Source organism: Symphalangus syndactylus, chromosome 4, assembly GCF_028878055.3.
Source record: "Symphalangus syndactylus isolate Jambi chromosome 4, NHGRI_mSymSyn1-v2.1_pri, whole genome shotgun sequence".
In the NCBI taxonomy this organism is placed as follows: domain Eukaryota; kingdom Metazoa; phylum Chordata; class Mammalia; order Primates; family Hylobatidae; genus Symphalangus; species Symphalangus syndactylus.
In genome coordinates this window covers 144,837,584-144,851,221 of record NC_072426.2, presented here as the reverse complement: position 1 = coordinate 144,851,221, position 13,638 = coordinate 144,837,584, and the positions used below count along the sequence as shown (strand labels likewise).

Genomic DNA, 13,638 nt, shown 5'->3' with positions numbered 1-13,638 from the left:
AAGTACAAATAAACTTATCCGCCATGGATCATCATGTTCATCCCTCAAACCCACAATGTTACCAGTTTACCCCTATTCCTTTGGAGGTCTGGGATTACTATCACCTGGGCACCAATATCCAAGAGACCCATTAAAGTTTGAATTCATTTCCCATTTTTTCCACCTTGATAAGGCATAAGGCTGCTGGTTTTCTCTGAGATGTTGGCCCCATCTCTTGTCCTTTTCCTGGAAAGGGGTAAGATCCAAGTGCATGGGAGGGGGGATTGTCCTCCTTGTCTTACTCTGTGCTCCCAGTCTGAATAAGTCTTCTTTCTTTATTGTCCTGGTCATGGAGTATGGAAGCCTTAGCAACTTGTACATTCCTCATCCCTGCACTGTGTCCAGAGACTTGGAGGGTTTCTACATGGGATTATAATTCTTTCCAATCTTTGGAGCCCTCTTTTCCTAGCCTTTTTATGACTCAGGCTATAACCCTAACCTCCAGTGAAGAAGGACCCCCTTCCACTTGATAGTGTTGATGGGGGTCTCTTGTTATGATCCTGTCTATTTTCATTTTGTCTATTCCCTATTTTAACAACAAAAGCTATGATATTCTGAGAGTTGGCCATGTTTTCCCCCTTTTTCTTTTCCTTTTTACCTTCTGGACTCACTTTTTGGCCATTTGGGCAAAGCTTCTCATGGTTGTGTTCCCATTGATCTAGGACAAATCCCTAGAAACTACCATTTTCTTGCCTTTTTCACAAAGTGGGACATTTCTGTAGAGCTTCTCCTCAGGTGTCCCTGTAGTCATTTCAGGGGACAAGAGTAGAGAGATGGGAATCTTTCACTGGGGAGGACTCTGCCACATAAAGTCCTCTAGTGTGGTCAGGAATAGACCGTGTCATCTATGTCTCCAGGGGCAGGTTCATAGAGCCAGGTGTTTATGGCTTTTACCCTTTAAAACAGTTATGACCGCATGAATATTTTTAAGGGGTATTACTCTTAAGGAAGTCCTGTGCAGTTGAAGCCACCACTCTTCTATTCACTGCCATCCAGATCAAAAGTGGCATGGGCTTATCTCTGTCCTTGTCATGTTCATGTTCGATGTGGACAAAATGCACTGCAGCAAGTGGTCAGTAGTTAGTTTTCCCAGACTGTGCCATTAGGCCCCAGGCATTTGGATCTACAAGCTCCTTCATCAAATAGGTGCACCAATCAAGTCACATAGGACTTCCATGGCTTCTGCCATTATCTAGCTCTCAGATTTTGTATTCCACTCTCATTTTAACAGTTTCATTTGCAGCAACACCATCAGTGATTTTGCCTTGAGTGAAAACTGGCTTTACTTGAGGTCTGCAAGTGGCCTGGATTGGTTAGAGCTCCCTGAAGAGTCCTCTCATTTCCCTAAGATATTGTCTCTGATCCTTGCTGATGTGGTTTGGCTGTGTCTTCAAACAAATCTCATCTTGAATTCCCACGTATTGTGGGAGGGACCCAGTGGGAGGTATCTGGATCACAGGGCCAGGTCTTTCCCATGGTGTTCTCCTGGTGGTGGGTGGGTCTCATGAGACCTGATGGTATTATTAGGGGGAGTTTCCCTGCACAGTTTTTTTCTTTGCCTACTGCCATCCATGTAAGAAGTGATTTGCTCCTCCTTGCTTTCCACCATGATTGTGCAGCTTCCCCACGTGGAACTGTAAGTCCATATTAAATTTATTTTTTGTAAATTGCCCAGTCTCGGATATGTCTTTATCAGCAGTGTGAAAATTGACTAATACACTTGGGACATTCTGGGAGTTTGAAGATGGCCTGGAAGTACAAAAGCAGCCAGAAGTCAAGGTATAGTCTTTGTACCCTTCCAGGACCCACTTCTAGAATCTCTGTCATTTTCCATTGCACCAGCTCATCAGTGTTGACAGGAATGTCATTTCCATGTGGCCAGAGGGAAGCCAGCACCTCAGTCAGCCTGTCCTCCCTCCCCACCTCCCAGGGAACTAGTGCTTCTCTGGAATGGTTGCACTGGCAAATCCTTGCACCTCTACCATGCCATGACAACTTTGTTGTTGACCTTGCTTGCTACAACAAATTGTAGAGCCAGTGGCATCTCTTGCCATATTCGTTGGAGGATCCTCACCCCATGGAGGATGGGAAATAGCACAGCAACATATATTGCAAGTAGCAGTAGCCTCAAGATGTCAACCCTGGTTTTCAGGTGGCAACCCTAGATCGCCAAGAAAGACATGGACTCAGACAGCAGTAGGTCCTCTCTGGCCAGCGAGTCTCCTTTCATAGCCACAGAAGATGGTCTGCATATACCCCTCTTGTATTGCAGATCAAAGACCCCATATCCCCCCTGCTGCTAATGGATATAATAGTGGGGTTGGCCAGGTGCAATATGACACATGCATTTAGCATGCCAAAAGGACAAACACTGAATTCACAACAGAGAAAGACATGCCAGCCCAAGGTGCTAAGCCTAGCACAGGTGGGGAGGGATCTTTATCTCTTGGCAAGGAGTTACCCCAAGCCCCAGGCCCATTTCTGTGCTGCCTAACTAGGGCAGGGAGACTGCACACTTAACTGCCTTTCCCTATAAGGGTATTTAGAATTTCTATTTCAGTGTAGATAGATTCTGTATATGGGAGCTCTTATTGGGGAACAATGGCAGGTTCATATTTAAGACATGCTATCAAAAATCAGTATTTTCTAGCATATTGGAACTTACTTGATTCATGTATAGATTCTATTTAGGCTAGAACTTGTGTATTCATTCATATGTATGTGTTATGAATAAAATGTAGACAAGAAAATTGTTATTTAATTATTCTGTCAATGGAGAAAAAGTGAACTGTATTAGAAAACTAGTTGTATGTAAGAGAGTTCATCTATCTGTGAATTGTTTAAGTGGGTTTATTTTTAATGTTGATCTAAGTATCATATGTGATTATTTACACGTTGAGATAAAAATGTGTGGCAATGAATGACAAATTAGTTTTGTAAATATATCCTTACAGGTATCACCTGCAGATATGCATCTGAGGGGCTGTTTTTGATAGTTAAAATGGACTTGACATTTTCCTGAAGAAGTTCCCAAATATCATATCCATTCTAGACTGTCCGTTATCAAACAACTATGTTATGTTGTCCAATCTATCTTTAAGTTTATTTTTCCTCTATTCTATTCTTCCTCTTTAATGAAAAGTTTTTTAAGTGAACTGTAAGCTATTTGTTATAGACATAGAATAAATTACATGTTTGGAGTATTGCATCCAGGTGAATTATTGTATTTCATTATAAGAACTAGTTTCTGGTTATTGAATCTAAACCCTTCTGTTCATCAGAATTATACAGTCTTAGCCTTCTGGGTTGATTAAATAATATATTTGAAATTATTTGTAATTGTGAAAATGTTACAGATCTAAGATAATCATATGTTCTATTATTGATGAGTGTGTTCTCTGGCTTGACAATGCTATGGTAACTGTAATTGCATTGTTTCTGTTTATATTTTCTTATAAAACCACTAGATTACCAGATGAAGTTTGATATATAAACTCAGTCTTTTTCCAGTATTGTTCAGATATGGAAGAATTTTTAGATAATCACAAAATATTCTGCTATCATCTACGTTCCTGATCATATCTAGGTCTATTAATAGTATACTTTACCACTCTAGTGACTGGTGGGGAATATATCACACAATAGCATTAGGGGCATTATTATTCTCTCATGTAACCTAAACATTTTGTTAAGTGCCAGAGAGAACATTTGCTAGGGATCCAACTATTTCTCACTGATGACTATTTCCTGTACTCCTCCAATATGACATGTTAGTGTTAGGATTATCTCCAGTTTATATACTCAAATGTTAAATTGCATTAAACAAAGCAACTGACAATACCATTCTAAATTTTATAATATTCACAAATAAATTTTCTAATTTCTCTATTTTAATGATTTCCTTTAAACTAATTAACTTGTTTGCATATGAGTTTGACATGAATTTGTAGTTGACTAATAAGAAAAATCATGTCTATTTGTGTTTAGTATGGAGAAATGTGAGTTTTATGTCATATCTTCAGCCTGTAACTTGGTGTTTGTGAGAGGCTTATGTTAACTCTGTAAACTTCTCTTTTTCTTTCATCAAAACCAGACTGACAGCATATGTTAATCCAAGAACACTTAAAAATTAATTATTTAAGAAGTGCTTTGAGGTATCTAGGAGAAAGATTTATTATTTGTAGCTCTGTTGAATACAATATCCACTGTATTATTTAATACATTTGAGCTTTCTGGTTTTTTTATGTATTTTATAAAACTTCAAAGTACGCACTATCTTAGGGAGATTGAAGTGGTTTTAGGGAGTGCTGGATTAGAAGGCAAAGGAATACAGCAGCAGTGATTAATAAAGTTTGCTCCAATTTGTACATGCTATGATCATTCATTTATTTTTCCTTTAACGAATTTATATACCAAGAAGACACATTTCAAGAATAATAATAATGCCTAATTGAAATTCTTTAGCTTCTGAGAAGTCTGATAAAAATAGAAAGGAGTAAATTTATTTCTCATTTCATCAAATAAAAGTTACACACATGATCTTCTAATAGAATTATCTACTTTTCATAATGATATCAAATTTTACAACTATGTAATAATAACTTTGAACCAAAATTATAAATAATATTTTTCATTTAATTTACGGACATTCATAACTTCCATTGATAGGTCTAATGAACCTCAGTATTGTTGTCAAAAAGTCTGACGATAATCTTTTCTTTCCTTTATAAGTCAGATGCTCTTTTCTTCTATATGTCCCCAAAATATATTGATTCTTTCTTTTTTCTAACTTTCATAATTTTTTTTAGAATATGCTCTGGTATTGATGAAAGTCAACATTTCAAAGCATACGCTGTTCTTTCTCAATATGTAACTTTTTGTTTCTTTTTTCTTAAAAAAAGTTTAAAGTTATGTTTTAGAATGTATATTTTATGTCCTTGTTTTGGTTTTCTTTTTCAGGGGCTCTTATGATCCATAGGTTTAAATTTCCTTATCTATTTGCAATATCTTGACTATTTTTTTCCTAAATCCCTTTTAGAAATTTATCTGTTTGTTTTAAAATTTTTTAACTTTCTATTTGTCTTAATGCATTATTTTATTGTTGCATTCTTTTGTTTTAATGTTCTTTTTTAACTATTCATCTTAATGTATTATTTTATCCTTGTATTCTTTCATCATCAGTACTAACTTCTTAAATCGTTAGTACTAATTTCCTAAATATTTTTCTAATATCTTCAATTATTTCTTGAGTTCTGAGATCTCAATTCTGAGTTTTCTATTTAAGTTGCTCTTTCATGTCTTGTATTATTTTATTAATGTCTTTTAGTTCATTTTGAAATAGTAGGTTATAGTTTTGATCTCTTTTGTGCACCAGTCTTCCTGGCAAGCTCTCCTTGTCTGTACAGATACTATTCTTCTTTATTCTCTTTGTTATTATAATAACTTGGCATGTGATTTGATATTTATGCTGTTCTCTTTTTCAATTTTAGGTGAAATAAGATTTTTTGAACCTTTTAATGGAGCAGAGTTCAACCAAACTTTTCCATCTTCTCAGAGCTCCTGCTTCGGATATTTTACATCCAGTATTCAACCGTGTTAGATTGCTTTCTGTGAAATCCTGGCTATCTTCCCTTCCCTAGTGCTAGTCTGGACCTTCTCTCCTGTTTGTCTGTTTCCCCTGTCTTGTTGAATTTTTATTTCCCTTGCAGCCATTGCTCCACAGAGTAGGGGCTTATCCTAGAAGAAAGCCTTCTCAGTTCAGTTCTGAGAGTCACCTGGCACTGATGTGCTCCATCTCCTCTGGCATTCTTACTACCGGTACCCGCTACTGGCTGCTCATCCAAGCCCTCAAGTTTCAGGTGCTTTTCTCAGATATGCTATCTGTGGTTTTCAACAAATTCATGTTGGCTATGTTGGGGTCTGTGGATGTATTGTCAGAAACTGCCCTTGTGACTTTCTCCTTCTTTCCCACAGACAGGTTTGACACCAATTGCTTGAGGTTTGGGGTTGAAGGGGATACCTTTTGTTAAATTAAGTTTAGCCTACAGCTGCCTCCTTACATAGTTTAAGTTCAGCCTATAGGTGTCTCCGTACATAGTGAACTGTAACCTAACTGGATGTGTACACAGACTGTAACCTACCCTTGTGACAATCATCGAGATGGCCAACTGTTCAAACCATGTTCAAACAAGGCAAACACCAAGCTGTAACCACTCCAGCTGTTTCTGTACCTCACTTTTCTTTTTCTGCCCAGAAATCTACTTTGACCATGAGCAAGAGTCTTTCTGAATTTATTCTGGTTTGAGGCTGCCTGTTCTTTGCTCTATTAAATTTAATTTGTTTAAGGTTTTTCTTTTAACACTTTTCACCTAGTTTGGCTATAAATGGGGTTTGTGGATGTGTTTTGCTATCCATTGCTCTGTCTGTTTTTCTGGGGAGATGGAAAAAATATGCTGCTGTTGTCTTTGCTACCTTCCTATATCTCTAGTTATTAAAAATTATTAAATTCTAATATCCATAGAGAAAAATGAATATAATGTATAGCTTTAAATGTAGATTTATAAACTAAACATACATTACCTGTGTTACCAGCACCCAGATAAAGAAATATAACACTAGCACAAATTACCTTAATGCTGAGATAATTTTAGAGATATACACACATAAATATTTTCTGAATAACTTCAAAATCTACAGTCAATAATTTTCTCTCAGAATTCCTCTTAGCAGATAATAGCTAAGAAAAAAGTACATCTACATTGAAACAGATGTAGTAGTTCAACTGAAAATACACAGAAAGACCTTCTTATGCAGTTATCCTTTAATTCTGTATTTTTGCTTTAACATGCAGATAAGTAACCTTTTTTTTCTAGGTAGAAGATTTCAGTTTTGAAAACAGCATTTTGAACCTGAGAAAATATTTAATATGTTTGGATTGATTAAAATCTAATGCAGTTAAAAATCAGTGTCCAAGATATTGAAAAGAAAAAGTTATTTTCTTTGAGTGAGGCTTAGTTTGCCTTTTTGAGAAGTTTCTCTCCCTCCTTTTCTCTGTTTAATGTTTCTTTTATTATAATTTTCTATTTGAATTTTTGGAGAGCAAGCAGTGACTTGATAAGTTGAGTATATAAATTACAATATAATGCAATTTGTTTTCTTTCTTATAGCAAGGCATTTAATGGTTGAAAAGTTGATATTTTCCAAGCTAATTTTAAAATTATTGGTGTGTATCATTTTAATATTATAATGAAACTTTCCTAACCTCTGTGTGTGTGTTTTAGTTTTAACATACAATATTTTTTATTATTTATTTATTCTTTTTTTTTTTTTTTTTGAGATGGAGTGTCACTCTGTCTCCCAGGCTGGAGTGCAGTGGTGTGATCTCGGCTCACTGCAACCTCTGCCTCCCAGGTTCAAGCAATTCTCCTGCCTCAGCCTCCTGAGTAGCTGGGACTACAGGTGCATGCCACCACATCTAGCTAATTTTTGTATTTTTAGTAGAGACGGGGTTTCACCATGTTGGCCAGGCCGGTCTCAAACTCCTGATCTCAGGTGATCCACCCACCTCGACCTCCCAAAGTGCTGAGATTACAAGCGTGAGCCACCGTGCCTGGCCTACTATTTAAATTATATCTTTGATAGCTTTATGTTCAGTGGTTAGTACTTCCTCATTCATTACCCTTGTACCCCTGGAGGGGTGGGATTCATTTTTTTAATTTAGCAATTTTTTAAAAATGCAGGTATCAGATTCTTTATTTGCTTTAGCCTGAGGTGGGGGCAGGGGGTGGGTAGGCGTGTAGACTGCAGACAGAGGCAATTAAAAAAAAAAAAAAAGATTTGCTTTTGAACATTGCACACCATAAAATGTCAAGAAATCTAACCATATAATAATTAGAGTAACACTGAATTCTAAATTCATTATTGTGTTATATAGGAAAGATAATTTTGTTTTTATTTTCCACCTTAAGGTTTTTCTCTGTTAAAAAAAAAATCATTCAGGTATGGTGGCTCATGCCTGTAATCCCAGCACTTTGGGAAGCCAAGGCAGGAGGATTCCTTGAGCCTAGGAATTCAAGACCAGCCTGAACAACATGGTAAGACCCCATCTCTACAAAATTGAAAAAAAAAAAAAAAAATAGCTGGGAATGGTGGCACTTGCCTGTAGTCCCAGGTACTCAGGAGGCTGAAGTGGGAGGATTCCTCGAGCCCAGGGGATAAAGGCTACATTGAGCTGTGTTTGCACCACTGACCTCCAGCCTGGGCAACAGAGCGAGGCCCTGTAGCAAGAAAACAACAAAACACAAACACAAACAAAAACACAAAAACAGAAAACAAAAAACAAAAACACTTGTTTTTATTTTCAAGATATGTAACCAGTAATGTAACAGTTTAGAAAAGCTTAACTTGGTGCCAAAAAATTCTGATTAAAGGAAGTATTGTCCTTAACACAATTGCTTAAAATGTGGGAATATAAAGGAGGCTACCACCGAAGAAAGAGTTCCGAATTCCACAGTTCAAAAATGTTGTCAGAAGCCCCTGTGACAGAGACGGCTAGGTGCAAGCAAGCTTATTTCTTCTTCCTGGACATGTCAACTTCATTTTCTGGCTGACCTTTCAGTTTCTTGTGGCCATATAACTGAGTTCTACTTAATGGAACGCTAACAGAAACGATATGCACTTGAACTATAAATGTGGAAACTAAGTGTACAAAGGATCTGTGCAAGACAAATGGGACCAGGATCTTTGGATCACCCCTTTAGAAAATAACTGTCCAACAATTAGAAGCAGCTCTTCAACACTCCCATATAATTTTCTCCGGTGTTAACTAACTTCTGAGATAAAAAATTTATCCACTGATACGCAGCTCTCTTTCATGAGAAATTTTTATATGAAATTATTTTAAACTCTCCCAGGGAGTGGGGGAAGATTAAAATTATCATGCTATTAGAAACGTGTCAGCACCGCGCGAGGAGGCGCTGCCCCCGCGGCCGCCCAGCGAGCCCAGCGCGCCCCCAGGCACCTGCGGCCCCAGATACAGCAACCTGACCAAAGCCGCCCCCGCCGCCGGCTCTCGGCCGGTCTGTGGCGGCGTCCCACAGCCCACGGGGCTGGACGCAGCTTGCACCAAATTGCAATTTTTGCAGAGACTTTTCGAACCGACTACCCCGGCCCCCACTCTGCGGACCCCTGACTCCCCTTCCCGTGCCGCGGCCGAGTTCCCTTCCGCCAAAAATAACTTTCTCAAAGGCCACTTTCGGAACTTCACTCTCTCCTTTTGCGACACCTACAGGGTCTGGGACTTGCTGCTGGGCATGGACCGCCCCGGCAGCCTGGACTGTAGCCTGGACACCCTGCTGGGGGACCTGCTGGCCGTGGTGGCCAGCCCGGGCTCCGGGGCCTGGGAGGCGTGTAGCAACTGTATCGAGCCGTACCAGCGGCTGGACCGACACGCTCAGGAAAAATATGACGAGTTCGACCTCGTGCTGCATAAATACTTACAGGCGGAAGAGTACTCAATCCGGTCCTGCACGAAAGGCCGTAGGCTGTCTACAAGGCCTGGCTGTGCTCAGAATACTTCAGCGTGACCCAGCAGGAATGCCAGCGCTGGGTGCCCTGCAAGCAATGCTGCCTGGAGGTGCAGACCCGGTGCCCCTTTATACTCCCCGACAACGAGGAAATGGTGTACGGAGGGCTCCCTGGCTTTATCTGTACAGGGTTGCTGGATACTTCACCAAAGCGTCCGGAAACCAAGTGCTGTGACTTGCAGTGGGTCTCCTGTGAGGCGAAGAAGAAGAAGTTCAAGGAGTCTGAGGCCCCCAAAACCCACCACCAGCAATGCCACCACTCCTATTTCCACCACTACCACCAACAGTACCATCACTACCACCCCCGTCATGATCCCCCAGGCCGCGTCAACAACAAGACCGCCCTGCTGCCGGTCTCTGGGGGCTCCCGCCTCAGCCCTAGCAGTATCCGGCTCTGCGTCCTTGTTCTCACGCTCCTCCATACCGTGGTGTCCTTCTCTAGCAACCAGGGTGGTGGGGGATTGGGGCTGGAGACACTGCCTGCCCTAGAGGAGGGCCTGGCACGGGAAGAGTGACAGTAGGGAGGGAGGACAGACCTCCACCACACTGACATCAGCTCCAGCTCCCCCAGGTGGGGGGGAGGGGGTCCTCCCATGGGAGGTGTAAGATAAGGTGGGGGCGGGGGAAATGGGGGAACGACACATCCCCCCCTCAACCTACCCCCACCCCAAAAGCAGCTCCAACAGAATGGCCAGAGGGCCTCAGGGAGCTGCAAAACTCTTCCGGGAGAAAAAGGCAGGAGCAGAAGATGACCCCTCCCAAGCCCCCATCTATGGGGCTTAGCAAAAAAAGGGAGGAAGTGGGGGCTGGATATGCACACCCCTGCCAAAAGCCCTGACCCCAGGGAAGGAGGCTGCTCACTCAGCCTTGGCCCTGCAGGGAATGTTGGGGGGCACAGAGGGGAGAAGCTCTTTCCCCCACTCCACATTCGTTTTGTTGCCAAGATCCTCAATTCCCTGCTGCCCATATCCCTACAGGCGACGGCAGACAGTGCAATGGCCCTCCTGCCACTTCAGCACACCTTGCCCCACCTGGGACCATCATACGTGAAGCACCAGGTTGGGAGATGAGGTACACACAGTTGCAGCTAAGTCGGGGCCCCAGTTAAGCTGTGCCCCACCACCCTAGGCAATGAGGGGCAGGAAAGGGGTACAGAACGAATGGTGAAAGAGAGTGGAGATAGGGAAGGGGGAGAGGAGAGGAGAAATGTGGACAGAGGGCTTGAAGACATGGCCGAATAAGCTACTGCCACCCGGCTTTGGGGAGATGGGTGATAAATGTTGAGGTAGGCTCGAGAACTGCTCCCCAAATCAGTGAGAATTGCATCAGGAGCCCTCTGGGGAAAGAGCACAGGAACTGAGTTGCTGGGCCTCAAAACAAAAGGCTGCAGCCACATGGTTAGACTGCCGCTGTCTGAAGGACCATATCTTACAGAAGGTGCACATACTCCCAAGGGCCACTCTTGCTCTGGAGATCTTGGCCTTGGGGCTAAAGACATTTCCATTTCCGATCTCCATGGGGAGGAAGGACTTAAGCCAAAGTGGGTCAGGCCTGGCCCAGGTCCTCATACTCCCTTATCTTGTCCTAGCCCAGGCCTCCATGAAGGAGAACCTGGTGGCATTGCCCCAGAGCTCTCCAGAGATGAGCCTCCCCTATCCCCACCCTGTCCCCGTCCCCAGCCTACCAAAGAATATTCACACCTTTCCATCCCTGACTCCATGGGTTACTGTCCCAATTGTGAAACACCCAGATTCCTCTTCACCCTGTAGCAGGGTCTTCTGCTCCAGTCACCCCGGCCTCTTGCAAGAGAAAGTCCAGGGACTGGCAAGAAGACCCTTTGACTAAAGAAAATGTGCTGTCATATCTTGGCTGAGAAACTGTGGAGTCAGGCTAGAGGACTGGACAAGAGAAGAGGCATTGAGAGCCCCTGGGGGCCATTAGCCTTTCTCTGTTCTGCTGTGTGGGGGTGGGGAGTAGGGGGGATCTCACATTGCCTGGGACATCTGAATGCTGATACGAATGGACAGGAAAGGGAGCCAGGGCTGTATAGCTGGGACAGGCCAGGGAGCCTTTAGTGCCAGCAGGTCCTGTGTCCTGGGATGCGATGCTAGTGAGTGAATGGGAGGGCGGGCCTGCAGCTGCGTGAGAGTGAAACCAAGAAGCGGATGGGGAAGGGAGAGCTGGCCTTGGTCAGCTTAGGGATGAATGGAGAAGGAATCATTCATGGGCCTCAGCTGGGTCCCAGACTGATTGCATGAGACTGGGGAGTCCTTCCCTGCCATTTTTCTCATTTATTACAGCCTATTCCCCAACCCTACCCCTGTGCCCTGCCTACACATTCCCCTACTTGGCCCTCAGCACTTCGGGCCTGGTCACATACCCCATCCCTAGAGTGCTCTTTTCAGCTGGGGAGGGGAAGAGGTGCTGGCTCCTTTCCAGACATGCTTATGTATAAGTAAAGGGGCAGGTGCTTGGGCTCCAGAGAGACCCTAGGTACTGCCTTCTAACTCCTGCATCCTCAGGAGGGGAAAAGGAACTGGGAAGTAAAGGGGAACCATATGGCCCCAGGGAATGGACCCTTGGAGACTCCCATCCTCTCTTCCCCCTCACCAAGTGCCCAGGAGACCCCTGGCTCAGACCAGCCCAAGGCCTTGCCCAGTGGCAGGGGAAAGGGGCACCTCACTCCACCTCAAAGTCATTTGACTGCCCCCCACCACCCTAATCTTCCACCACCTCTCTGGCTGCCCCTGCCCTCCATCACAAGCAGCAGAGCCGGGCAGCTTTCTTATGCCATTTTCTACACTGTGCTTCATGAGTAGGACTTTCTTGCACTAGTTCCTATGACTGAGTCTCCAAACTGGTTTCCTAGTAGTCCCCCATCCCTTCCTCCCTTACCCAGCTATGATTCAGTTGTCTCTGCCCTCCCTCTTACCCTACCTCCGTGTTTCGGTGAGAGTCTCTGTGTGTGTACTGCTTTCTGTTTTGTTGCATTGTGGGGCAGAGGCCTCTCTGCTCTTGTTTAACCCCATAAAGAAATAAATGGTAAGACTTGATGATAAAAAAAAAAAAAAAAAGAAATGTGTCTTAGCTTGGGGATGTTAATCTCTTGTTAACTATTTAAATTGCAAATACTTTGCCATTTTTCCATTGTGTAAGGTTCTCTTATTATATGGAAATATGGCAGAACCAAATCTTTTAATCTTAATTCTGTATTAAATCCACACTCTCTTTATGAAAGAATTTATCTGTCTAGAATTGTTGGAATATTCTTCTATTTTTTCTTTGAAACCTTAATTTTTCCCAGTCTAAAAGCAATATAATGAGAACAATAGATTATTGATTGAGTGAATTGGGGCAGAGTTATATAGTCAGCAAATAATATTTTTATGTTATCCTTGTTTTTGTATAAGAATTTTAAAAAACCACATATATACATACTTTTTTCTAATTTTTATTTAATTAATTGAGATTGTACTTATGGCCTTATTCATATATTATTTCCATAAACATTCACGTAGTGTATGAAGTGTATGTTTAAACACTGCCTGATATTGCATTTTTATATATAATTAAGACAAGCTTGACTTTTAAGATTCAGTTCCCCTAAAGCCTTTCTATCTTTTGGGTATTTAACCTATTGATTTCTGAGATGGCTTTAGTATTGTCTTCTTCTACAAATATGGGTTTTTTAAAAAAAAATTATATGCTTTGTCACTTGTGTTGGTTTTCTGATGCTGCTATAACAGGTTATCGCAAATTTAAAGGCTTAAACAATACTTTTTTTCTTCTCTTACATTCTGAATGTCAGACATACAAAATCAATTTTAGTACGCTAACATCAAGGTGTTAGCAAGGCTGATCCTTTTCTGTCAGCTATAGGGGAGTGAAATGGTTTGCATGTTTGTTCCCCCAAAACTCATATTGAAACTTCATCTACAATGTGGCAGTATTAAGAAGTGGAACTTCTATGAGGTGATTTGTCTATAAGGCTCTGCCCTCCTGAATTGATTAATCC

The 13,638-nt window shown here is 41.9% G+C and overlaps 1 protein-coding gene across 1 annotated transcript; it reads left to right on the top strand.

The window, feature by feature from the left end:
- Positions 1-2,219: 2,219 nt before the first annotated feature.
- On the top strand, positions 2,220-10,138 carry LOC129480178 (NALCN channel auxiliary factor 2-like). The gene is given in 5 exon segments (XM_055273917.1): positions 2,220-2,302; positions 4,848-4,908; positions 5,748-6,016; positions 8,987-9,576; positions 9,579-10,138. Coding segments are annotated over 5 exon segments (1,563 nt in total).
- The last annotated feature ends 3,500 nt before the right edge of the window (positions 10,139-13,638 follow it).